The sequence below is a fragment of the Eptatretus burgeri genome, chromosome 3 (genome assembly GCF_056783735.1).
Source record: "Eptatretus burgeri isolate ZD-2024b chromosome 3, Ebu_testis_v1, whole genome shotgun sequence".
Classification (NCBI taxonomy): domain Eukaryota; kingdom Metazoa; phylum Chordata; class Myxini; order Myxiniformes; family Myxinidae; genus Eptatretus; species Eptatretus burgeri.
This window is the reverse complement of record NC_140963.1, coordinates 141445834-141471642: the sequence shown is the minus strand read 5'-3', so window position 1 is coordinate 141471642 and position 25809 is coordinate 141445834. Positions and strand designations below refer to the sequence as shown.

Here is a 25809-nt window from a genome sequence, read left to right as displayed (position 1 = left end):
GGAAAAAAAATCAGAAGGAAAAAAAACAGTGAACGGCACGGAATGACTGCAGGAAGGTGTTCAGCAGCATCCCACACTGGTCGATCAAGCGACCATCGGAAATGTGTAAAATAAACCCAAATATATTAACTTTAAGGAAGACAACAACGATGGAGCAAAACTTTAATGCAACATCACTTGGAAGGAACAATTCAAATCGCAAATGTTGAAATTCGGAATTCTGTGGAATCCAAAGCTCACAATCATTGGAATCCCCTGCGATGAGGTCAAAGCACTTGAAGGTGCGTTGCTCTAATGTCACAGGCTGGTGGGTGGTCTGTCTTGTAGGTGTGTTGCACTCATATGGCAGGCTGGTGGGTGGTCTCTCTTGAAGGTGTGTTGCTTTCATATCGCAGGCTGGTGGGTGGTCTCTTGAAGATGTGTTGCTTTCACATCGCAGGCTGCTGGGTGGTCTCTTGAAGGTGTGTTGCTTTCACATCGCAGGCTGCTGGGTGGTCTCTCTTGAAGGTGTGTTGCTTGCACATTGCAGGCAGGTGGGTAGCCGCTATTTTATCACCTCCACTCCGGTCGAGCTTGCTCTGTTCTATGACTCTCCCCAGCGACTCCAGGATTCATATGTTCTTCCAGTAACCCCCTACTGGTTAAACTTTCACAACCCAGGCCGACCGTACACCTCAAATCTTTTGTTCTGCTTTTCTCCAGTTTATGGAACTGCCTTCGTGAGGTTGTTTAATCGCACTCTCCCCCGCAGGGCTTCAAGCACCATCTCGGTTCATCCTCCATCCTTACGAGCGATTTTTATTTCCCCCAAATAACCCTTCCCAACTCAATCCTCTTACTTGCAGGTTGAAGTGTTTCCTCCTCTCTGTTTTCCTGTTCATCATTCCCTTCCTTGTTCTGTGGCTTTACTGTCAGCTCACCACCCAACAATCAGCACATTGCATTGTAGTGCCATCACCTTGTTCTCCCATGAGCCAAGACTTTGCATGCAAAAAAAAAAAAAATAAACCAATGTCACCCGCAGCGTGACCCATATCTTGCCAAAAGGTGACCACGTGTGACTTCTTTAAGGTCACACTGAGGTGAACAGAGCTGCTATCCACCAGGAGCGACTCCTTGAGGAATATCTGCCGACGAGAGATTCCGATGAGAATCGTTCTCCAGAGTAACCATGAAAAATATGCTTTTGCCTCATAACGTCACCAAATGACGTCATGATGTCTCAAGCTTGACATATCGAGAAAGCACTCATCGAGGTGTTCAATTTGAGGTACTACACGATATAGTTTCTAAAACTTGAAAATTTGACCTTGGGGTCAAATATGTTTGACCTTAGGCACTAACCATGAAGGTCAAGGCCAATCGCCACCAAAAATTAATCAGCTGAGCGCCAGACCATGAACTGTATTCCCATGAAGTTTAAGACGATCCGATCAAAATTACTCAAAAAATAAGGGTTTCGTCGACTCCCCTGATTTGCGACAGTGACCTTGACCTTTGACCTTGACCTTCAAAATTTTATGCGCTGAAAGGGACCTCTATAGGCCTCTGATATGCGAAGTTACAAAAATTTCCAATGATAACTGTGCTCTGCAGAGTGATGTATACGTGATTACAGACCAAAAAAAATCATTAAAAAAAAAAAACATATGAAGGTCAAGGCCAATCGCCACCAAAAATTCATCAGCTGAGCGCCAGACCATGAACTATATTCCCATGAAGTTTGAAGACGATCCGATCAAAATTACTCAAAAAATAAGGGTTTCGTCGACTCCCCTGATTTGCGACAAAGTGACCTTGACCTTCGACCTTCAAAATTTTGTGCACTGAAAGGGAACTCTATAGGCCTCTGATATGCGAAGTTACAAAAATTTCCAATGATAACTGTGCTCTGCAGAATTTTTTATACGTGATTACAGACAAAAAAAAAAAAAAAAAAAAAAAAGCTGACTAACATATCTTGCAAAAACTTCGTTTTGGCAAGATAATCATAATAATCTATCTATAATTCCAGCAGTGTGTGTGTGTGTGTGTGTGTGTGTGTGTGTGTGTGTGTGTGTGTGTGTGTGTGTGTGTGTGTGTGTGTGTGTGTGTGTGTGTGTGTGTGACAACCTCTGGTCCGATCTAATTGAAACTTGCCAGGTATATTGCTGGGGACCTGAGGATGTGCCTTTTCAAGGTTTGATATTAACCGGACAAGTGCTTCCTAAGTTATGGCCATTTATTTACCAACCAATGACAGGACATGTTGTTGCGTGGGCGTGGCCGATGGGGAAGGGAAGCACAGCCACGTTCCCCATTATGGGTTACAACGTACGGGCTTCCGGAGAGTGATGACTTCGTGTATTCTAATAATTTCTCGATTTCTTATGCGCATTTATAGATAAACACAATGGCCCAAGTTATGATCGTTTTCATACAAGACGGTGTATAAATTTCGGGAACATCAGAGTGCTGGTATGCTCCGAACCAGGAAGTAATTTTTTTCTCTCTCTTCTCTTCTCTTTTTGTTTTTCCTTGCCAGGACATTGCAAAAAGGTAAAATACGTTGGCGCTAATTGAATAATTGGGTATTAAAAATAAATTGCGAATAATCGTAACTGCGAATAATATCAAACTTCCGGGTCACGCACGTACGGGCACGTGAGAGCGAAGAAACGGCCTGTGTGGTTTATTTATTTATTATTATTATTTTTCTTTTTTACGGGCACGTACTAGTAATAATAATAACAACAGGAAACAGAAGTGCAAGGAACAAAGAAAGATTACAAAAAAAAATGAAGGAAAAACTGCAAAATAAAATCAACAAGATGTCAAAAATTGGAGAGATGCCAAAAGAAAAGGTAAAACTAAAATGAATAAAAAATAAATAAATAGAATAAAATTTAAAAAATTTTTTATTTTAATAACCACTCAGAGCGACACTTGTCAAAACAGCACAAAGTAGAATGGCACTCGGTGGAGTGCATACCTATGACAGGTGGAACAGTTCACCTTTTGTATCCCACTGATGGGCTGGATCCAAATCAAAATCCAATCCACTTGTTCTCGTCACCCAACCAACTCATCCACCTTGTTTTGTCATAACTCGTCCACAACTTTTTGAAATATAATGAATATATATATATATATATATATATATATATACATATATACAAATAAATAAAGTTTTTGGCCCCATCACTTAAAGAAATTAGGCCTGTGTTGACCTTTTGACCTAAAAAATGATTGGTGGTTAAATTAATTGACCTGATATGCAAATCCTGTTCAAATTTCAAGTCAATTGGATAAAAACAGAGGATTCTCAAAAGTGCACCTAAGTTGTTGACCTTTGACCTATGTTGACTTAAGAAATAGTTGGTGGTTAAATTCAGTGACGTGACATGCAAATCCTCGATTGTAGGCGATAAACAAACAGACACAGACAGACAGAGACAGACAGACAGACAAACAGAATAACAAAATCAACAGACCAATATATTTGAAAAATCTTCCATTTTGTAAGTAATAATAAAGAACTGGACAGACCAGAATAGATAAGACAGGCTCAATTAACTGGATAAGAAATGGAAGGAACGAGTAAAACGGACAACAAAGTGCAAGTTGTGCAAAAGTGGAAACAGAAAACACCACCACCTTCTCTGAGGAGGTACGACAACACAGCACAAACAACCAGGTTACACAGGTGTGCAGAGCAATCCATCGGTACATCTACAAAAACCTGAACGTGCCAGTTCCTGAAAAAGTCATGGGAACATGACGCAGAAAGGACTGTTGATGACGTCAGACTCACATGTGGCCCGAACGTCCTACCAAGCACGACACCAAAAACAAAGCATTCCTCTAAGATCAGGTATCGGTAAGAAAAGATGGCATAGATAATTAAATATCAATACTCGATGATTTGGTCTAAATATTTCAGAACTAAAGGTCTAAATCCAGTCAGAAACTTGAACGGCATGCAGCAGTAAGCCTGGTGTTGGCTTGGTGGTTAGGGTGGCTTCCTTGGGATCTTGGGGTCCCAAGTTCAAGACCCTGTCAGCAGTTGAACTTACCTCCCCCAGGGTAAACAGTTTACATTTAGTATCCCGCTAAGAGGCCGGATCTGAATCCAGACCTGAACCAAAATCTAATCGGCTTGTTATTGTCACCGACCCAACTCATCCACCATGTTTTGTCATAAATCGTCCGTAAATTTTGGAAATATTGTGCTTTGCTGTGGAACCACGCTATTCACGGATTTGCTATTCGCGGACCCCGTATATTTGTGAGTGAAAGTGTGACCTGCTTTAACAGACATTCGCGCAATCGCGTTTGTTCTGTTTTTTTAAACACTTCAGGACCGGTCTCCTAAATCCACCAGGTAGACTGGAAATCAGTCATCATTGAATTACATAAAAAGGTGCAAAACCGGATCCGCTTAACTACAGACTAATTATCTTACTGTACTTCCAATCATCAGCGAGGTCATGGAATCCATCATCACAGTTGACATAAAACAATTCCTTTTCTCCAACCGCCTCATCTCAGATCATCAATTCGGATTCAGACCTGGTCACTCTCCCTTGGACGTGCTGCTTATACTCTCTCAACAATGGTGGAGGCCTTCAATATCAGATATAAGATCAGGGCCGTCTCTCTGGACATATCTCGAGCTTTTGAAACAGTCTGGCATCCTGCCTTACTCTCCAAACTGTCTGCCTATGGAATCCAAGGCCAACTCCACTCTTGGATTACTGTCTTCCTCCACTCTCGTTGTCAACGTGTGTCTCTCAACAGAACCCTTTCATCGCCTCTCCCTGTCAAGGCTGGAGTACCCCAAGGCAGAGTTCTCGGTGCCATCCTATTCCAAATCTTCATCAATGATCTTTCTGACTGTAAAATCCTCCTTATCTCTTTGTTGACGACTCCACGCTCTGCCGTGACATCTCTCATCTTTCTTATAGACGAACAGCAGCCTCTTCCCTCTCCTGAGACCTTGACAAAAATCACAATCTTATCAAACACAATTTTGTTTACGCATCCATATTGTCCACCCTTTGTGTTCTCCCTTACCCTCATCGTTAACCTGCATACCTCTTTAGTATACTTTCTCCCTCCACCCTGATTTGTTCTGTGTAATCGTTCTTCCACAAGCCCAGACCATTTAAAAAATTTAAAATTTACATTTTTTTTAACAATTCCCTGACATTCGTGGCATTTTTCAGGAACGTATCCACCACAAATAGCAGGGTCAAAAACAATGCACTGTCGGAGCAATCTCTCAATGGTGAAGAATCGTGTAAACAATTTTTAAAATTCTGGTATTCAGATCTTCACCAAAATCGAATAAATTCATCCTCGTCATAAACCCAACCTTTCATCCGATTCCATCGACTTCTACAACTTTTTGAGATATCCTGCTCACAGACGGGGTGAAAACAATCTCAGTCCAACTTCGGTGATGGAGGGAATGAGAACCAATTTATATAAATATATACATACAAGCCGGTAGGCGACATGGCTGCTCGCTCGAGATGGAAAGCTGGCCAACGCGACTAGCCGATATTCATGTACAATGTACATGCTATCAATCAATTTAGCACAATAATAAATGATCATCACAGCCCTCTTAGTTTGCGCCCAGAAACCCGCCTTGTGAAATTTCAGGCATGTTTCCAAAGAGACTCTAACAAATGGCAGCCCTGGTAATTCCATTTATCCATTCGCGAAAGATTTTATTTTTTTATATGATGCTGTAAGACATTCTCCTCGGGCACAAAAAACAGGTCACTCGGAGGTATTGATTTTTTTTTTGTACAGTCCACAATAAGTGCACGATGTACGATAAAGTATTTTAGCTGTTGCTAAGCAACGGAGGTGTGCTTAGCAACCATTCATTTTTGTGTACATGCTAGCCACATTGTACACATTTCACCCAAGTTTCATCAAAATAAGACTCTTGCTCTTAGAGATATTCGCAATTAACAGTTTCTGAAATGTTCGACATGTACTCGCCCAAAACCTATCTCCTCCTACAAATATTTTTTGGTAGGGCTGCAAATTGGGATGAAGGGAGCCTTGGGCCCACAAATAATGATAGATTATCTACCCACGACTCTATCAGTCGATAGAGCAACACCGAGCGGTGGCGTCCCACACCGCCGTGCTAGATAGATTGCGCACAGAACTCTAAGCTTCGATTTCTTTTTTTTTTTCGATTTTTTTGACCACTTTAAAGGGCCGTTGCTAGGGCCCGGGGTCCCATATTCGAAAGCACACGATTCCCAGAAATATTGGTCCTACCTACCAAATTTCATTGGAATCGGTTGAGTGGTTTAGCCCCGAGGCTTGACCAAAGTTTCGTGAACAGACAGACAGATGGTAATGTCCAGAATAAGGGTGCTCTAAGAGCAGCCAATATTTATTTATTTACAAAGATAAAAAGAAGAGGAGGAAGAGTTGGAAAATGAAAAAGGAAACAAACATCACATGAGCAACAGTTTGAGGGAGTGAAGCGATTTTTAAAACATCACAAATTGAAAAATTTAACAGAAAATATCACAACAAACAGTCCACAATTAAAAGTGCTCTGGAGTTATGCAACGATCCATAAAAGAACCCTTGGAACAAAGATGCCCTGATGAAGAACACTTGGAAAGTCTCCTTCGCTCAAAAAAAAAAAAATAATAATAATAATAATAATAATAATAATAATAATAATAATAATAATAATAATGATGATGATGATGATGATATCATTTAGCCTGTGGAAGGGTTCACTAGACCTTGTGGACACCCACAAACGAGGACAGCCTGTTGGACAACACCAAAATCACCAATGTGACCGTCTTACGTAAATATCAGGAACACACAAGTACAGATTCATTTCAAAGCAAACACAAACACATCAACAACAACCAACATAGAATTTGTGACCTTTTAATAATCACTTCGACAAAACAACAACAGAATGTGACATCACTATGGTGTAAACATGCACCACCACCACCACCACCACATGAAGTGGGATCTCAAGCTTATGGGGCTTCGTTTGTTATTCAAAGCACATTTATTATAATCTTGTAAAAGATAGCAGTGTCTTTGCTAAAAGAGAAAAATACATAAATAAAAGATTAAATAATTGGGAAGAATAATTAATTGGGTTCAAAGAACGCGAGTCAACAGGAAATAAACAAACTTCCCCTTAGTAATCAAGTCATGGAACCCAAATACAGCTATCCAAATAACAAACTATAATTAACAAAGTTTAAAAATAAAAATTAAAAAAAATACAACAACGCTTGTCCGAAATTCCGATCTAATCACATGACTAACTAAAAAAAAAATCCATCAAAAAAACAATAGGAGAAGCCTTGAGAACGAGTGTGCTACGTGTGGGTAATGCCACCACAATGGGTGCACACACTTTGCCACGGGCGGTATCCGAGAGAGCAGATGAGACACACCCAGGTTTCCACATCCAACGTCACACAAGGGCAGCCCAAACGCCGAGCACCAAAGAAGTTTGGTATCTCCTGAGGACCAGCACCGGGCCGACGAGCGACGGTTAGCTAATCAGGAAACGCAGCAGTTTCTTCAAGTTCCTGGAGCAGCGTGTCACCAGACGGGCGCTTCGATAGCCACGCCACCTCGCTCCCTCGTGTCAAATGGCTTGTAGTTATGGGATCAACATCGTCATTTAGTCCATAGACTGCACACACCCTGACAGCAATTACAGGTTTGACGCTGTGCTGGAAAAATCAAAACCCAAAAGCAGGTGTAATCGAGTCCAAGAAACCAGGTCTTCAGATTTCAAAGGATCTCAGGCTCATGGAGAAAACTGGATGCAAACTCACATGCATGACAAACAGGACTAGACTTCAGTGCACTCGAACATGATTACAAGGACAATCATGTCCAAACCACAGGCCGAGGTGATACGAGATTTCATCTTGGGTCCCCATGCATCGCGAGCCAGAGGTTCAGATGGCAACCCTGAGGACAGGTTGGCAAGTACGAGTGCGAGTAAAAAGTCAAAGTCCTCAAATATGAAACAAAACACCAAAAGGTACGTTTAGCCGAAAACACGCCTGAAGAGCATCGTTTCCATGATACAGCTCCCCCTGCTTGCACATTTGTCATTTCCAAGCAAAATAAATATCGTTTGTTTACTTAGGTCCTGGGACAAAAAAAGCCTGTTTTGCACGTTATCACATCATACACCCTGCTGGCAAGCACCCTTTAAAAACTCAGCACAACAAAATGTAGATGGCTGTCATGAGGGCAAATATTCTGCACCCTGAATATGACGAAGTGGAAGGTATGAGTATGGCAAACTACAGTTAACGAAATTCAATCGCAGCAAAGAACTGGAGGGGGAGCACTCGGTAGAGTGCAAAACCTCCACCGCCAATACTGCTGGGTCACTTAAGTGAACCTGATATCCTATTCATTGTAGGTCAAAACGGATCAGACTCTACTGAACCACGATTGAATAAACTAAACTAGATCGACGCGCATGTAGAAATGCCCAAAAAAATAAAATCGAAATTTTTTTGAAAAAAAAGTTGCAAAATTTTCTTTTGGGGGGGGGGGGGGCAGAAATCACTTAAAACATGTAGAAATGCAAAAAAAAAATTCAAACAAAATGAATTTTTTTTGAAAAAAAAAGTTGCAAAATTTTGTTTTGTTTTTTCTCAAACATTTTTTTTTGGGGGGTTGCAAATCACTTAAAACATGTAGAAATGCAAAAACAAAAATTCAAATCTTTTTTCAAAATGGCTGCCATAGTGGCCATATTTGACTTTGGACCAAGTCCAAAATCTAATGGCATGATCCTTGGACCATACCTCATCCCCCCACCATGCTTTGTCGAAATCCGTCCAGGAGTTTTTCCGTAATACTGTTCACAAACAAACAAATAAAAAACCAATGTCACCCCCAGGGTGACCAGTATCTTGCCAAAATGTGAACATGAGTGACTTATTTATTCGATTAAAGTTACTCAAAAATAAGGGTTTCGTCGACCTTGATGCTTGACCTTTTCCTTTATATTTTCGTACAGTTAATGGTATCTCTCCAGGACCGTTGTACATGAAATAAAGAGATTTTGATGAGAACTGAGGAAATAAAATTTTCATGAAAAATCCGTTTTTTCGTCATGACGTCATAGCGTCAAACTTTTGACAGATTTGGAAAGCACTTATCAAGCGCTTTCATATGAGGTATTACTCGATATGGCATCTCAGATTTCAAAATTTGACCTTGGGGTCAAAAACTTTCGATCTCCAGCACTAACCATGAAGGTCAAGGCCGATCGCCACCAAAAATTAATCATCTGAGCGCCAGACCATGAACTATATTCCCATGAAGTTTGAAGACGATCCGATCAAAATTACTTAAAAAATAAGGGTTTTGTCGACTCCCCTGATTTGCGACAAAGTGACCTTGACCTTGAAATTTTTATGCGCTGAAAGGGACCTCTATACGACTCTGATATGTGAAATTACAAAAATTTCCAATGATAACTGTGCTCTGCAGAGTGATCGATACGTGATTACAGACAAAAAAAAAAAAAAAAAAAAAAAAAAAAAAAAAAAACATACAAGCTGACCAACATATCTTGCAAAAACTTCGTTTTGGCAAGATAACAAATAAACAAACAAACAAACAAACAAACAGACAGGGGTGAAAAGAGTAACCTCCGTCCATCTTCGATGGTGGAGGTTAATGAGACCGACACTCGAGAGAGTGCATACCTCCTGCCAGGCTGAACAGTTTACGTCTTGTATCCCACTGAGAGGCCAGATCTTCAACAAATTCTAATGAATGAGAGCTGATTGGTTATTCCCTCTATTCACAGGTGAGAGATGTGGGTGGGTCTTTCTTTATTATTTATATATCGACTGCTTTTGACGTTTGTACGTGGTGCATGCTCGGGAGCCTCATTGGTATGCATTGCTGTCTGCGCTGTCGCTGATGATTCGCCAAAGAGCGATGAAACCAGTCCGGCAGCTGAGGGGAGTGCGTAGCATTCGTGAATGTCTTTACAGGTGTAGAGGAACCTTGGTAGCCTTACTTGGTTGCTTTGTGTAGCTTCTTCGACTAGAAGAGCATGGGAGGAGTCGATTTATTTATATATATATATATATATATATATATATATATATATATATATATATATATATATATATATATATATATATATATATATATATATATATATATATATATATATCTCATTCTAACCACTGACTGACTGACATTAATTTTCGCTGTACCTTCCAGGTGACATAGAAAGCTGAAATTTCACACGCCGATGGACATCGAAGCCGATACACGAGGGGGGCGGGGGGGGGGGTCACAGAACCATCAGAAAGCATCTGTAAATGAAAATATAATTTTTTTTTTAAATGCAGGTGAGCGACCCGAGAATGGGGAAGCACGGTAATTTTGTGTGCACATCGAAGGACGCACATCGAAGCTGATACACCAGGCAAAAAGAATAAAATAAAATAAAATATCACAGACCCGTCGGAAAGCACCCGCAAACATGCATCATCCTTTTTATTACACTTCACCTTCCTGTGCTTGTAAGTCGGTTGCAGCACTTCACATTGATGCTATCCTATTGGCTTTGTGGGCCGATGCTTGTCTGGATGCTCTCGTTAATCCCAGTTTTTTCACGAACGTGGTACCATGCTCCTTCAATGTTCAGGCGAACTGTACAGACGGCCAGATATGGCAGGATGGCCAAGAGCTATGCACACTTACCACTGAGCTGTCCAGCCTGAGTTTGAAGGCCGACTCAGCGATGAACTGCCTTGCTGGTGTTTTGCAGGCGGGGAGAGGCAATGGGTGCGCCATCGCTCGAATCGACGTTAAACTGGGCGTCCCGTCTGCCGGCATCAATTGCACGGCCACACTCGCACAAATGATTCAACCAGCACCATAGATAACATAGATATTACGTTTTGGTGAAAATCATGGGTTGGCAACCATTGTAAAGGCTTCATGGGCCGAATGATCTGTGTTGAACTTCCTTGGAAGGGAGGTCATCTATTATATATTGTGAACCGTGATGTCTGTCCGTGCGTTCGTCTGTCTCCTGTTTACTGCGGCCTCATATATTGTGAACACCTCATGTTTTACAACCATCTTGCAGTGGGCGGTATAAGCATCTCAGAGATTTGGCAATGAGTGAAACACAAATGACCTTTTTAAAGTCTATGAAATACTATTTAAATTAATACATTAACTTAAACTTTTCCCATCACTTGGGACAGGTACTCCTCGTGTATATATATATACACATACATACTGCTGACGAGGTTAATTCTAATTATTAACACTTAATCAGAATCTTTTGCCAACATTTTATTTAACAGTGCGTTCCCTCCAACGTGTCTGATACTCTCAAACTTTGGACTCGCCATGTCAGGACATGAATCAGGGTTGGAAAGAAAGCAAACACTGGACCTCCACACCTGTGCCCGGACAATGAGTAACTGACCATGTAAACAGAATGACCTATGATAAACATCAACTCAAAGCTGGCAAAGACAGACACACTGATCTCTTATCAAAACGGTGGACATTTCGAGCCCTGGGAGGACTCTGTTCCACCTTTTGCATCCCGCACATGGAGATAACAACCAACGACACAGACATGGACACGTAACCAAAACATTACCCAATGCCCCCTTTTGGTGATCACATGTGAGATTTCACAAAACTAAGCCAACAAATAAAGGGCACGCTGTGGTGCAAAATGTTGGGCCCGTTTTTGTTGGAGCGGAAGCACTTTGTAACCGTGCAGCACATCCTCGGTGCGAGTACAGGACCGGTCCAGAGCAGGCTTACAGGCATTTTGTTCCTACTGTACCATTTATTACGACGCAAGCATGCGACCCGAATACCCAGTATGGGTTTCACGGACTATATCATCAAGCCAAGCCTCGATGCCTGGAGCGGCCCTGTACCACAAATAGCACTACGGACCAAAGGGCGGCCCACACCGCCACATTCCTTCGAGCAGCAAAGCCACGGACATTCAGCGCGAGGGTGGATCTGCTACGGAGGGAATTGTGACAACACCACGCAAGGTCCCGAGAATATGGTATGCTCATGGTGCAATTTGATCGGGTCGATTTGGAAGCTTTGGAGGTAAATTACAGTAGATTGGCTCACAGTGGAGGAATGAAAGCAGGACTTTGGGAGCAAGACGAAAGATCCCAAAGGATAGACAACACGTCCGTCGGTTTCCTGGATGTACAGTTCAACAGACCGACAGAGCCACGTATCAGGAAGTTGATAGACTTCCTAAGTCGGGATGGCATGGACACTCCATAGGTTTAATACAACAACAATCTTCATTTGTTTATTTATTTATTTAAATGTACCTATGAACAAACGTGTAAACCTATAAAGTACCTACCAGTCATCTGCAAGGGATTTCACATCAAATAACATTCATGGAACTCTTGGACAGCATCACCGAGCTAGAAAACTGACAGACCCAAAACAGCCCAAATTGCAGTGGTTCCTCTGCTTCTTCTTCTTCTTCTTCTTTTTATTCTTTTCAGATGGTTTCACATGATAATTTGTGGGCATCCCTACATCCTTTAAAATGTTTTATTTCTTTATGTTTTTTTTCTTTCAGAGAGAGAGTGTGTGTGTGTGTGTGTGTGTGTGTGTGTGTGTGTGTGTGTGTGTGTGTGTGTGTGTGTGCGTGTGTGCGTGTGTGCGTGTGCGTGTGCGTGTGCGTGTATGTGTGCATGTGTGCGTGTGTGCGTGTGTGCGTGTGTGTGTGTGTGTGTGTGTGTGTGTTAAAAAATACCATTCCTTTCGTGCCATAAAAGGCACGGAGGGCTGCCGAGCAGTTTCATTAGCAAGGAGTACAGTTCTGGACAGGTGAGCCCGAATGGTTATTAACCCCCAGTGCACTGGCACTCATATTTTTCCAACCTCGGAAGGATGACAGGCCGAGTCAACCCCACCTGGTGTTAATTCAACAGTAGACAGGGGATCAAACTCAGGACCCTTAGGTCCCAAGAAAAATTGTAAATAAGCATTCAGTGACTTTAGCAATTCCTCTGACCATCAACTTCATGATGTGACAAATGGAGGAAACAAGTTTCTCGCAACGAGGCATCATCTGGGACCAGCAAGGCAAACCTCGTTCTGAAATAAGAGGACAACAAGAAAACCCATGAGATGCCTTTAACAGTGGGGTGAACATTAACCACAAACCAACGTCCACACCGACATTGGGAAAACGTCAATTACACCCGACTCTGGAACGATCATCAAACGAACCCACCGATCCATTTCCTTGGTCATCCTCTCGAAGATATTCAGCATCTTGAACTTCGACGTCTCACCATCAGTCGTGACCCTTTCTTGGGCCGACCACAAACCAAAGATGGCATCCAAAGCCAACCGCAGATCGGGCATCCTCCAACGATCTATATCTTAATTTGGAAAATTCACAACTACTCACAGTCTACAAGGCCTTTATCCACAGCTCAATGGAGAACTGCCCTCTGCTATGGGCTGGCGCTCCACAATCACATCTGTCTCTCCTGCATTCTGTGGAATCTAAAGCTCTCAAAATTATCAGAAACTCCCGTGATAAGACCAAAGCACAAGGTCTGTGATTCCTCAAGTCGCAGGTCAATGCTCTCTCTGTTTTCTAATGTCGATTCTCCAACTCCCTCTACTCTCAGTCGTCCGATCTTCCCCAGCAGCTGCAGGATGCACGTGTTCTTCCAGGAGCCCCTCCTGGTAAAACGTTCAAAATCAAGGCTGACTGCATACCTCAACTCTTATTCCTTGCTCCTCCTCTCCATCTATGGAACTGCCTTCCAGAGACTGTTCTGTCTCACTCTTCCCTCCAAGGAATCGAGCAGGCAGTGCACCACCACCGCACGTCATCCCCCATCCTGACACATGACCTTTATTACTCCCACTATACCTTCCCAATAGCTTCCAATTTTTTTTTTTAACTCACAAAATAAACAAACAACGCAAGGCACAACAAGTGAGCGTGGTTAATAAAATTCACAATGGTTATCTGTTAACTTGATTTGAACACATCCCACCTGTAATCAAGAATAAATCTATCAATAAATGCAACACACACACACACACACACACACACACACACACACACACACACACACACACACACACACACACACACACACACACACACACACACACACACACCCCTAAGGGAAGCAATTATGGAAATGAGGAACGGTGGAAAGATAAACACTCCAGCAATTTCACTCTTCGACATTTGACGTCATCAAGACGCTCTCTAAAATCACTGGCGGGCAAACTAGACCCAGATTTATTCATGCGACTCCAAGAACTACTTCTGAGAGAGAAATAATCGCAGGACAAGCACGCAGAGTCAGCTTGGGGGTAACGAAGGATACCCGATGTGGAAAACTGCAGAAAGACTCCATGTTTTACAAGCAGCTGCAAGAATCTGAACAGAGTAGTGAAATGGGCTCCATTATCAATCAGGTATGGTAACACAACACGACTATGCGGGTAGTGTCCTGTCGGCGAGGACTGTTTGAGAGGCCAACCCTCTCTTCCATCAAATATACACCAAGAGTACATTTACGTGCATGGCGCATGCCCGACAGCAAGCCACGACGATTTTCACCTCTTTGGCAATGTGACCCAGAGCGTCATCCTCGGCTGCAAACGTCTCCCGCACCGGGTTGCGTTTCCTGCCTGGCGTTCCCATCGTGGCCAGCTAAGCTCCGACTTGTACTCCTTGGTCCACTGGAGAATCTGTACAATCAGTAGAAGAAAGAAAATGTTAAGACTCGTCAATGCAGTGCGAGAAAATGCTTTGTATGTGTAGAACGTAAGGTAAAAGGGCTGGGCACAACTTTACAACACCCCGACGTGGGGTAGCGGCAAGCAAAAAAGAACGAGCACACGACAGTCGGGTGTCAAAAAAGACACACAAAAAGACAGAACGTCGAGCCCAATACATGTTTGAAACATCATGTTATATATCGTTTTTGGCCCGGTCTCTCAATGGTGAAGAATCACTTTAAGAATCAAATAATTATCGTATCCAGATACGGATTCGGATCTTCACCAGAATCGAACCAATTGGTCCTTGTCGCACACCCAACATGTCCACCAAGTTTCGTCCGAATCCGTCCCCAACTTTTTGAGATATCCGGCACACAGACAGACAGACAGACAAACAAACAAACAAGAAAAGGACGTCGTGCAGAGTAGGATACTTGTAAAATCCAACTCCCCTCCCTCCCCACAGGTTGCCATGGATACATCAAATTGTCCATTTCATGAAGATTAAAAATTGACAATCTTAATCAAAGCTCAGGTCAATCGGATGAAAATTGATTATTTTTCAGATTGAAATGGACGATTCCAGAAGCTTGACCTTGAGTTGACCTTTGACCGTTTCACCTCAAAAATCGTTGATTTCCCAATTCAGTGACGGATGACGGATGTTCAAACTTCAAGTTAATCGGATGAAAAATGATAGAATAGAAATCTGACCTCAAAATGACTGACAATTGACCTCATAACCAACAGGCTTCTCATTTGAAACGAGCTCTACAACTTGGAAAACTTTCCTGATGATCGGTTCAAAACTGTGAATGAAGGTTGATAAAGACAGGTGTGAGAACATAACCTCCTCCACGTTTGGTGGCAAGAAGGGTAATTATGGATTACAAAACTGCCGAATGCTGTGAGCCAGTAGGGGAAACTAAATAACAAGGGGAGGAATGAAATCAAATGGATGAGGAAGGATGAAATGGAAGTGGAGGAGCGAAGTATGAACTGAAGCTGATTCAGCCTGAAAGACGTGCTACAAGCAGGAGGGACACGGAATGATGAGAAATACCAAGAAAGCAAGTCCTGGTAACATTGCCTGTGAAAACTTCAACGTTCATTGTGGAACCACAGAGAGACGGCGGGCCCGGAAACGCGTCGGGGGGGAGGGGCGGCGGGCCCGGAAACGCGTCGGGGAGGAGGGGCGGCGGGCCCGGAAACGCGTCCGGGGGGAGGGGCGGCGGGCCCGGAAACGCGTCCGGGGAGGGGCGGCGGGCCCGGAAACGCGTCGGGGAGGGGCGGCGGGCCCGGAAACGCGTCGGGGAGGAGGGGCGGCGGGCCCGGAAACGCGTCGGGGAGGAGGGGCGGCGGGCCCGGAAACGCGTCGGGGGAGGGGCGGCGGGCCCGGAAACGCGCGTCGGGGGGGGGCGGCGGGCCCGGAAACGCGTCGGGGGGGAGGGGCGGCGGGCCCGGAAACGCGTCGGGGGAGGGGCGGCGGGCCCGGAAACGCGTCGGGGAGGAGGGGCGGCGGGCCCGGAAACGCGTCGGGGAGGAGGGGCGGCGGGCCCGGAAACGCGTCGGGGAGGAGGGGCGGCGGGCCCGGAAACGCGTCGGGGAGGAGGGGCGGCGGGCCCGGAAACGCGTCGGGGGGAGGGGCGGCGGGCCCGGAAACGCGTCGGGGAGGGGGGGCGGCGGGCCCGGAAACGCGTCGGGGAGGAGGGGCGGCGGGCCCGGAAACGCGTCGGGGAGGAGGGCGGCGGGCCCGGAAACGCGTCGGGGAGGAGGGGCGGCGGGCCCGGAAACGCGTCGGGGAGGAGGGGCGGCGGGCCCGGAAACGCGTCGGGGGGCGGCGGGCCCGGAAACGCGTCGGGGAGGGGCGGCGGGCCCGGAAACGCGTCGGGGGAGGGGCGGCGGGCCCGGAAACGCGTCGGGGAGGGGCGGCGGGCCCGGAAACGCGTCGGGGAGGAGGGGCGGCGGGCCCGGAAACGCGTCGGGGAGGAGGGGCGGCGGGCCCGGAAACGCGTCGGGGAGGAGGGGCGGCGGGCCCGGAAACGCGTCGGGGAGGAGGGGCGGCGGGCCCGGAAACGCGTCGGGGAGGAGGGGCGGCGGGCCCGGAAACGCGTCGGGGAGGAGGGGCGGCGGGCCCGGAAACGCGTCGGGGAGGAGGGGCGGCGGGCCCGGAAACGCGTCGGGGAGGAGGGCCCGGAAACGCGTCGGGGAGGAGGGGCGGCGGGCCCGGAAACGCGTCGGGGAGGAGGGGCGGCGGGCCCGGAAACGCGGCGGGGAGGAGGGGCGGGGGGCCCGGGAGCGCGTCGGGAGGAGGGGCGGCGGGCCCGGAAACGCGTCGGGAGGAGGGGCGGCGGGCCCGGAAACGCGTCGGGGGAGGGGCGGCGGGCCCGGAAACGCGTCGGGGGAGGGGCGGCGGGCCCGGAAACGCGTCGGGGGGAGGGGCGGCGGGCCCGGAAACGCGTCGGGGAGGAGGGGGGGCGGGCCCGGAGACGCGTCGGGGAGGGAGGGGGGATGGACGGAAGGACCCGGAAACGCGTCGGGGAGGGAGGGGGAATGGACGGATCGACCCGGAAGCGCGTCGGGGAGGGAGGGGGGAAGGACGGAAGGACCCGGAAACGCGTCGGGGAGGGATGGAGAGGGGACGGACGGAAGGACCCGGAAACGCGTCGGTGATGGATGGAGGGGGGACGGACGGACGGAAGGACCCGGAAACGCGCCTGGGACAGGGGGGCCGGACCCGGAAACGCGCCTGGGACAGGGGGGCCGGACCCGGGGAAGTGCGGGGGGGGGAACCCGGGGACGTGCGGGGGAACCCGGGGACGTGCGGGGGAGCGGCGGGAACCCGGGGACGTGCGGGGGAGCGGCGGGAACCCGGGGACGTGCGGGGGAGCGGCGGGAACCCGGGGACGTGCGGGGTAGCGGGGAACCCGGGATCGTGCGGGGGAGCGGAGGAAACCCGGGGACGTGCGGGGGAGCGGGGAACCCGGGGACGTGCGGGGGAGCGGGGGAACCCGGGGACGTGCGGGGAGCGGGGAACCCGGGGACGTGTGGGGGAGAGCGGGGAACGCGGGGACGTGCGGGGGTAACCCGCGGACGTGCGGGGGGAGTGGGGGAAACCCGGTGACGTGTGGGGGGAGCGGGGGTAACCTAGGGACGTGCGGGGGGAGCCCGGGGACGTGTGGGGGGAGCGGGGGAACTCTGGGACGTGCGGGGGAACCGGGGACGCGCGGGGGAACCGGGGGAACCCGGGGACGTGCGGGGGGAACCCGGGGACATGCGGGGGAGCGGCGGGAACCCGGGGACGTGCGGGGGGAGCGGCGGGAACCCGGGGACGTGCGGGGGGAGCGGCGGGAACCCGGGGACGTGCGGGGGGAGCGGCGGGAACCCGGGGACGTGCGGGGGAGCGGCGGGAACCCGGGGATGTGCGGGGTAGCGGGGGAACCCGGGATCGTGCGGGGGAGCGGAGGAAACCCGGGGACGTGCGGGGGAGCGGGGGAACCCGGGGACGTGCGGGGAGCGGGGGAACCCGGGGACGTGCGGGGGAGCGGGGGAACCCGGGGACGTGTGGGGCGAGAGCGGGGGAACGCGGGGACGTGCGGGGGTAACCCGTGGACGTGCGGGGGGAGTGGGGAAACCTGGTGACGTGTGGGGGAGCGGGGTAACCCAGGGACGTGCGGGGGAGCCCGGGGACGTGTGGGGGAGCGGGGGTAACCCAGGGACGTGCGGGGGGAACCCGGGACGTGCGGGGGGAACCCGGGGACGTGCGGGGGAACTCTGGGACGTGCGGGGGGAACCGGGGGCGCGCGGGGGGGACCGGGGGGAACCCGGGGGGGTGGGGGGGGACCGGGGACGCGCGGGGGGGGACCCGGGGATGTGCGGTGGGGGACCCGGGGGCGTGTGCGGGGGGACCCGGGGACGTGTGCGGGGGGACCTGGGGACGTGTGCGGGGGGACCCGGGGACGTGTGCGGGGGGGACCCGGGGACGTGTGGGGGGGGGACCCGGGGATGTGCGGGAGGGGGAGCGGGGGAACGTGGGGACGTGCGGGGGTAACCCGCGGACGTGCGGGGGGAGTGGGGGAAACCCGGTGACGTGTGGGGGAGCGGGGTAACCCAGGGACGTGCGGGGGAGCCCGGGGACGTGCGGGGAACCCGGGACGTGCGGGGGAACCCGGGGACGTGCGGGGGAGCGGGGGAACTCTGGGACGTGCGGGGGAACCGGGACGCGCGGGGGAACCGGGGGAACCCGGGGACGTGCGGGGAACCGGGGACGCGCGGGGGACCCGGGACCCGGGATGTGCGGTGGGGGACCCGGGGACGTGTGCGGGGGACCCGGGGACGTGTGCGGGGGACCCGGGGACGTGTGCGGGGGACCCGGGGACGTGTGCGGGGGGACCCGGGGACGTGTGCGGGGGGGACCCGGGGACGTGTGCGGGGGGACCCGGGGACGTGTGCGGGGGGACCCGGGGACGTGCGGGAGGGGAGCGGGGAACCCGGGGACGGGAGGGGGGAGGCGGAAGGAATCCGGGGACGGGAGGGGGGAAGCAGGGGGAACCCGGGGACACGCAGTACAGTGGGACACAGAGAAGGACAGGAACGGCAGAAACGCCGGCAGGTTAAAAGACAAGTACCAATAATAAAGCAAGAAGGACCGATGCGCGGACAATGAGACGGAAATACCGATAAAACATGAGGCGGATGGATAAGTGAAGACAAACATGTATGACGCACGAAGTCAGTACATAAAGAAGACAGACGTGTATTATACATATATGGTGTTTCAATTAAGACAATCGCAGTAAAGTATAAAAGTAACTTACCGAGGAAAGGCCAGAATGTCCGCGGGAAGCGACTGCGGCTCCGAGAAGAGGAAGGTGAGGGAGAGGGAGAGGGAGAGACCCGCAGAAACAGGGACAGAGAGAGAGAGAGAGAGCGCAGGAGTAGTTCTGGGGAGGAAGAAGAAGCGGCCACGCTGGGTGCGTCCACAGAGGAAATGTTGAGACTCACGAATCTCAATGTCAACTCGTTTTTTTTCATCAATCCTAATTCATTCCTAACTCACTCTCACATCAATCTATAATGACTCATTGCGAGATGAATATCTTAAGTAAATCAACCTCAAAACAATCATCAACTCATTCTCAGATCAATCCTAACTCAATCTTTAATTCACTCTCAACTCATTCTAACCCACGAGGCTGACTCATTCACCGTCGTTTCAGCTGTAAAACTGTACATACTGTACATACTGTACAAATGAAATAATTGTTGAAAAATGCAATGTGAATCAAGAAACCTTCCTGAATTTGTGGAGAAAGGTTAATACAGTCGTTCGGTTTCACACTTCCCACCGGGAACATCTATTTAATATGTCCGTCATTCGCAAACTCGACACAAACGTTGATCGCCCTGACCCACACAGACAAGCAAACCAGAGAGTGTACGTCATAAATATATGGTCCACAATTGAGAGCAGTGGTCTGAATTCTGATCGCAAGGCAGAAGTCGCAGCATGCACGTCCATCACATCATCACATCATCACATCATCACATCATCACATCATCACATCACCACATCACCACATCATCATCATCATCATTGTGATTGTCGTGATTGTGATGATGATGGTGGTGGTGGATGATGTATCAAGGACGAGTTCCCGTCAAGGAAAGGTGATGATGATGGATTCACAGCGATTTGATTGCACAGGATTGAGAGAAAACAAGAGCAACAAGAAGGGCACTCGGTACCCAGGTCGAAAAACCAGTTAAAACCAGTACACATTTTCAACTGGTCTCTATTGGTTCTAATTGGTCTTTAACTGGTCTCTATTGGTTCTAATTGGTCTTTAACTGGTCTCTATTGGTTCTAATTGGTCTTTAACTGGTCTCTATTGGTTTCAACTGGTACCAGTTAAATTCAGTCAGAATTCCAATTTCCCAGTTGAAAAAACCAGTAGCTCATATTTGTACCAGTTAAAGTCTTACTGGTTCCAGTTGATACCAGTTACAATGTACTGGTCTCCCAGTTGATACCAGTTAGTTAAATACAATTGTATTTCAACTGGTAATATATCACTCTATTCCAATTTCCATATTAAAACCAGTAAGAAACCAACTGGCTTTACTGGTACCAGTTGGCTACTGGTTTTCAACTGGTACCAGTTGACCAGTAAGCTACTGGTCTTTACTGGTTTTTTGACCTGGGTAGAGCGCATACCTCTGCCACGTCATGCCTGATCCACAACATATCGGGCCTACTACATGTTTGAGATCTCATACTTCATGTCGTTTTTTGGCTCTCTCCTCTCTCCTCTCTTCTCTCTCCTCTCTCCTGCTGGTGGTTTGGTTTCTGGGCGTGGTGTGATGGCCACCGTTGGCTCCTGCTTTGTGCTGTGGTGAGATCTTAGTGCTTTTTTTCGTCCCCTCTTCCATCTCCCTCTTCCCCCTTTTTCTCCCCAACGTGATTTTGGGGGTTGTCTGTGTCTTCTCTATCCCTTGTATCAGAGAGAGAGAGAGAGAGAGAGAGAGAGAGAGAGAGAGAGAGAGAGAGAGAGAGAGACAGAGACAGAGACAGAGACAGAGACAGAGACAGAGAGAGACAGAGACAGAGACAGAGACAGAGACAGAGACAGAGACAGAGACAGAGACAGAGACAGAGACAGAGACAGAGACACGGACACGGCCTATTTGGGTTTGGCCTACCTGCTTGATGAGCCCTTGTAAACTTGGTCTTTCTTTTCCTTTTTTCTTTGCTTATAATACACTTTCCTTAGTTTTTAGTGATTGTTTTTTGGGGTCTTTTAGTTCCCCCTCCCCCCCCCTTTTTGCTTTGTAAAGCTCGAGCAAAAGGGGGAGATAAACCGCTGATATGGTGGATACACGCACTCGGTTTGAGGCATTTGATAATTTAACGAGGAAGCATGCATTGGTGTGCGTTCCACCTGAAGGAATTGCCACCGAAGACATTGTTTTATCAGTTGGGAAAATAATAGGGAATCAAAATGTAAGAACAGCATCGAAAATGAATAAGAAAATTGTTGTCTGTGTATCTGATGAAAAATTTGTTCATGATGTTGTAAGTTCAGGATTAACTACAGAGACTGGTCTCTTTATGTTGGCTTCACCAATGGATACCCCATCAATGAGAATTGTTATATCAAATGTACCCCCGTTTATAACCAATGACAAACTGATATGTATTCTGTCAGGATACGGAACAGTTGTGTCAAAAATCTCGATGATTCCTCTTAGAGCTCGAGATGAACGGATTAAACATGGGATGAGTTTCCGACGCCAGGTTTATATGGTTCTTCACGATCGAGGTGATGACACCGGTCTAAACATTTCGTTTAAAGTGACCTTGAACAAGTATGAGTACCAAATGTATGCAACTTCAGCTTCGTTAACATGTTTTAACTGTGGAGCATTTGGACATGTGAAAAGATTTTGTCCAAAAGTATCTTGTGTAAAGTGTGGTGAAGCAGGTCACAATGACACTGACTGTGAAAAGGACATTACCCCGGTTTCAGGTGTAGAGAATAGAGCAACTCCTAATACCCAGACGCTTCCTGTTGTTTCCTCGCACAAGAAGACTCAGGGTTTTACTCCAGTTCCTCATCCTAAAGAAGTCAACATCTCAGCATTAGGAGATAATGAAATCCCCCCTGACAACCCAAATGGTTTGGCTGTTGCTGCATGTAGTGCGGAGATGGAGGAGGATCTCGTTGCTGTGACAGACACGAAGAGCATCCGATATTAGTAGTTCCAACACTTCCATTAAAAAGGTAGTTTTGGACGAAGATTGTGAAGTTTAGGATGCACCTCAATGTGTTACTCAGGATTCTCCAAGCTGCGTTGATACTCGGGAGAATGTTTTTGGATTGAGTAATGAATAAAAGGATTTTCAAGGATTACTGTGCAACACTGGAAATTTGACGAGTAAAGCATCAGATGAGGCTGATGTTGATGGAAAGCTCATTAGCAAGTCGTCACCAACACTTCCTGCTGAGAACGAGCAGAATGGAGAGGCTTCAGTCCTTACTTCCCCTTCATTGATACAAAATCCCATTCATTATCCTGGTTTTTCAACTGAGCCAGTTAACACCAGCCCTCAAGAGCAAGAAACCGAGGTTACTGCTCCTGTTGAACGTATTGAGTACCAGAGTAAAGTTGAGGAACATTCTGGCAAATCTTTAGAGTTGCCAGGACCTGAAATAATGACTGCTCAGACTGATTTATATGACCCAGCTGGTGCCGGTTCTGATTTTTCAGAATCAAATGATGAAGCTGAAGTGACTGAGTTGTCTCAATCTTCATCGTATCAGTCATACATAGCCCCACAACTTATTCTTGCCTTTCTGAATGAAACTTATCGACATCGAAATGTGATCATTAAAGATCACTTTCCTGATTTGTTTTCATTTGTTCAAGCTGCAAAAGATATCATTAGGAAGCTTGCTGAATTCAAGTTAACAAAGTCACAGTTTCATCGTCTTCGAAAGGTTGTTACAAAAGCAGGGACTGAAATTTCTCAGCAACCGCTCAAGCCTTTGGATAAACCATGAAAAAGATCATTTTTGGAACCTTAAATATGAATGGCGGTGGAGCAAGTCACAACCGCCAGGTTCGAGTGAAAAGTTAGTTTGATCGTAAAAATATAGATGTACTTTTACTCCAGGAAACGCACATAACTGAAGATGTGGAGTATGATTGGTGTCGCCTCTTTCAGGGACAGTGCTTCTTTAGTAATTTGTCTTCTTCTTCTGCTGGTGTGGCCTTTTTATTCAGACCTGGGCTAGTACCTGAATCATGCCACTTCCAAGAGGTTATCAAAGGCCGATTCATCTCTCTGGAACTGGTCATTAATAATTTCCATTTTACACTATTCAATGTGTATGCTCCCAGTGAGAGTGTAGAACAAAGAGCCTTCTTTTTGTCTTTAATCATACACTTTCGCTCAATTGATGTCAATGATTGTATTTGCATGGGGGGTGATTTTAATTGTACCTTAGAACCTCTTTTAGACAGGAATACAGCAGAACATCACCCTGAATCCTATGCCAGTTTGTCAATTTTTTTTCAGCAATAGGTTTGTTAGATGCATGGAGGCTATGTCACCCCAACGAATCTCAATATACGTGGGGACGTTGGGCTAACGGGACAGCATCCTTTGCTCGACTTGACCGGTGGTACATAAACTCGCATTTCAGGACTGCAGTTTTCTCTCCGGTTCACTTTCCATCCTTATTTTCCGATCATCATTTAGTTACCACGGGCCTCTTTTTCCCTCAACCCAAACGTAAAAGTACGTACTGGAAATTCAACACCAATCTTCTTGAAGATACTTCGTTTAAAAAAGGCTTCTATACCTTTTGGGCTATCCAACTCTCAAAAAAAGCCTCTTTTTCTTCATTAGAGTTATGGTGGGACAACACAAAAGCACAGATCAGAGTGTTTTGTCAGCAGTTTGCTTCAAATGTCACCAATGTTAATAATACAACAATGGCTCTGTTAGAAGCTGATATCATACAGTTAGAGAGTAAAGTGGCCAGATATGGAAACAGGAGAGACCAAATGATATTAGTTGAAAAAAGGACCCAATTGAGAGAACTGACGCAAGAAAAAGTAGCAGGGATGTTAATCAGATTAAGGATAAACAACATCAAGGTTTTAGATACTCCCAGCAAATCCTTTTTCCAAATGGATTTTGTCAATAAATCACAAAAGACCGTTTTTTCTTTGCTTGACTCAAGAGGAAACATTGTTGTTAACTCCAGTGATGTACGTTTGTGCATTCGAGATTTCTTTTCAAAAATTTATGCAAAACATACTGTTTGTGAGCAAACTATGGAACTTTTAACTTCTCACTCTCCTTCCATCACTGAGCCCCAGCGTCTGAGCTTGGACTCACCGATCACATTGCCTGAGCTAACGCAGGCCCTTGCTGGATTGAACTCGGGGAAAGCGCCTGGAATTGACGGCTTACCGGCAGAGTTTTTCTTGGCGTTTTGGGACCTTTTGGGCCCTGAGTTACTGAATGTCCTGGAATCATCTTTGAAAAATGGAGAACTGCCTCTAAGTTTTAGAAGAGCGGTGGTGTCTCTTCTACCAAAGAGTGGAGACTTACGGCAGATAAAGAACTGGCGACCGGTCTCGGTATTATATACGGACTACAAAATATTGTCAAAAGTGTTGGCCAGTCGGTTGAAGATGGTAATTGGTGATCTTGTTAACTCTGATCAGAACTACTGTATCCCGAACAGATCAATTTATGATAATATTTTTTTTGATCAGAGATTTGCTGGAGTGTGAATCCATGGAAAAAGAATTTGGGATAATATTCCTTCACTTAGAAAAGGCATTTGATAGTGTTGATCACATGTTTTTTGCATCATGTGATGGAAGCATGTGGTCTTGGTACCAATTTTAGGGCCTATGTATCCTCACTGTACAGCAATATGTTTAGTATTTTTAAAATTAATAATGAGCTCGTCTCTCCTATACTAGTACAGACAGGGGAAAGGCAAGGGTGCCCCGTTTCTGGATTATTATTCTCCTTGGTTATAGAACCACTTCTGATTCTATTCAGGAAAATTCTTCAGGAGTAACTGTATCCACAGGGATTCCTTCGATAGTTGTATCAGCTTATGCAGATGATGTCGCTGTGGTAATTAAGAATGACAATGATATCTCTGCATTTGTTAAGTGTTTAAATCTATTTTGCTTGGAATCTTCAAGGAACTGTAATTGGAACAAGAGTAAAGCCTTATGGGTTCCCAGTCTTAAAAACAATCTGTTGGGGACACGGATAGTACCACCGGATAGTACCACCGATGCATTTGCCTTCAAAGTTAAAATGGGTGGAAGAGGAAGTCAAATATCTAGGCGTGTTCCTGGGATCCCCATTCTATGTCCTCAAAAATTTGGATGGGATGGTTGAACATGTTAAAAAAAAGATTAGGACTATGGAAGAGAGCCCTACCG

At 47.1% G+C, this 25809-nt stretch overlaps 1 protein-coding gene across 26 annotated transcripts in view; it reads right to left on the bottom strand.

Moving 5' to 3' along the window:
* Positions 1-19859, bottom strand: part of LRRFIP2 (LRR binding FLII interacting protein 2) — a 100728-nt gene extending 80869 nt beyond the window's left edge. For 4 of the 26 annotated variants that reach the window (XM_085875965.1, XM_085875961.1, XM_085875966.1 and 1 more), the window contains exons 1-2: positions 19644-19858; positions 14663-14793 (exon numbers count right to left, since the gene is read on the bottom strand). In XM_085875965.1, the coding sequence (XP_085732091.1) occupies positions 14663-14691 (29 nt within the window). In that variant the 5' untranslated portion in view covers positions 14692-14793; positions 19644-19858. Of the gene's footprint in view, positions 1-7448; positions 7478-14662; positions 14794-19643 lie in introns of those variants that run through there. The other 22 variants (XM_085875974.1, XM_085875959.1, XM_085875962.1 and 19 more) reach the window with 16 other exon arrangements.
* Between the last annotated feature and the right edge of the window lie 5950 nt (positions 19860-25809).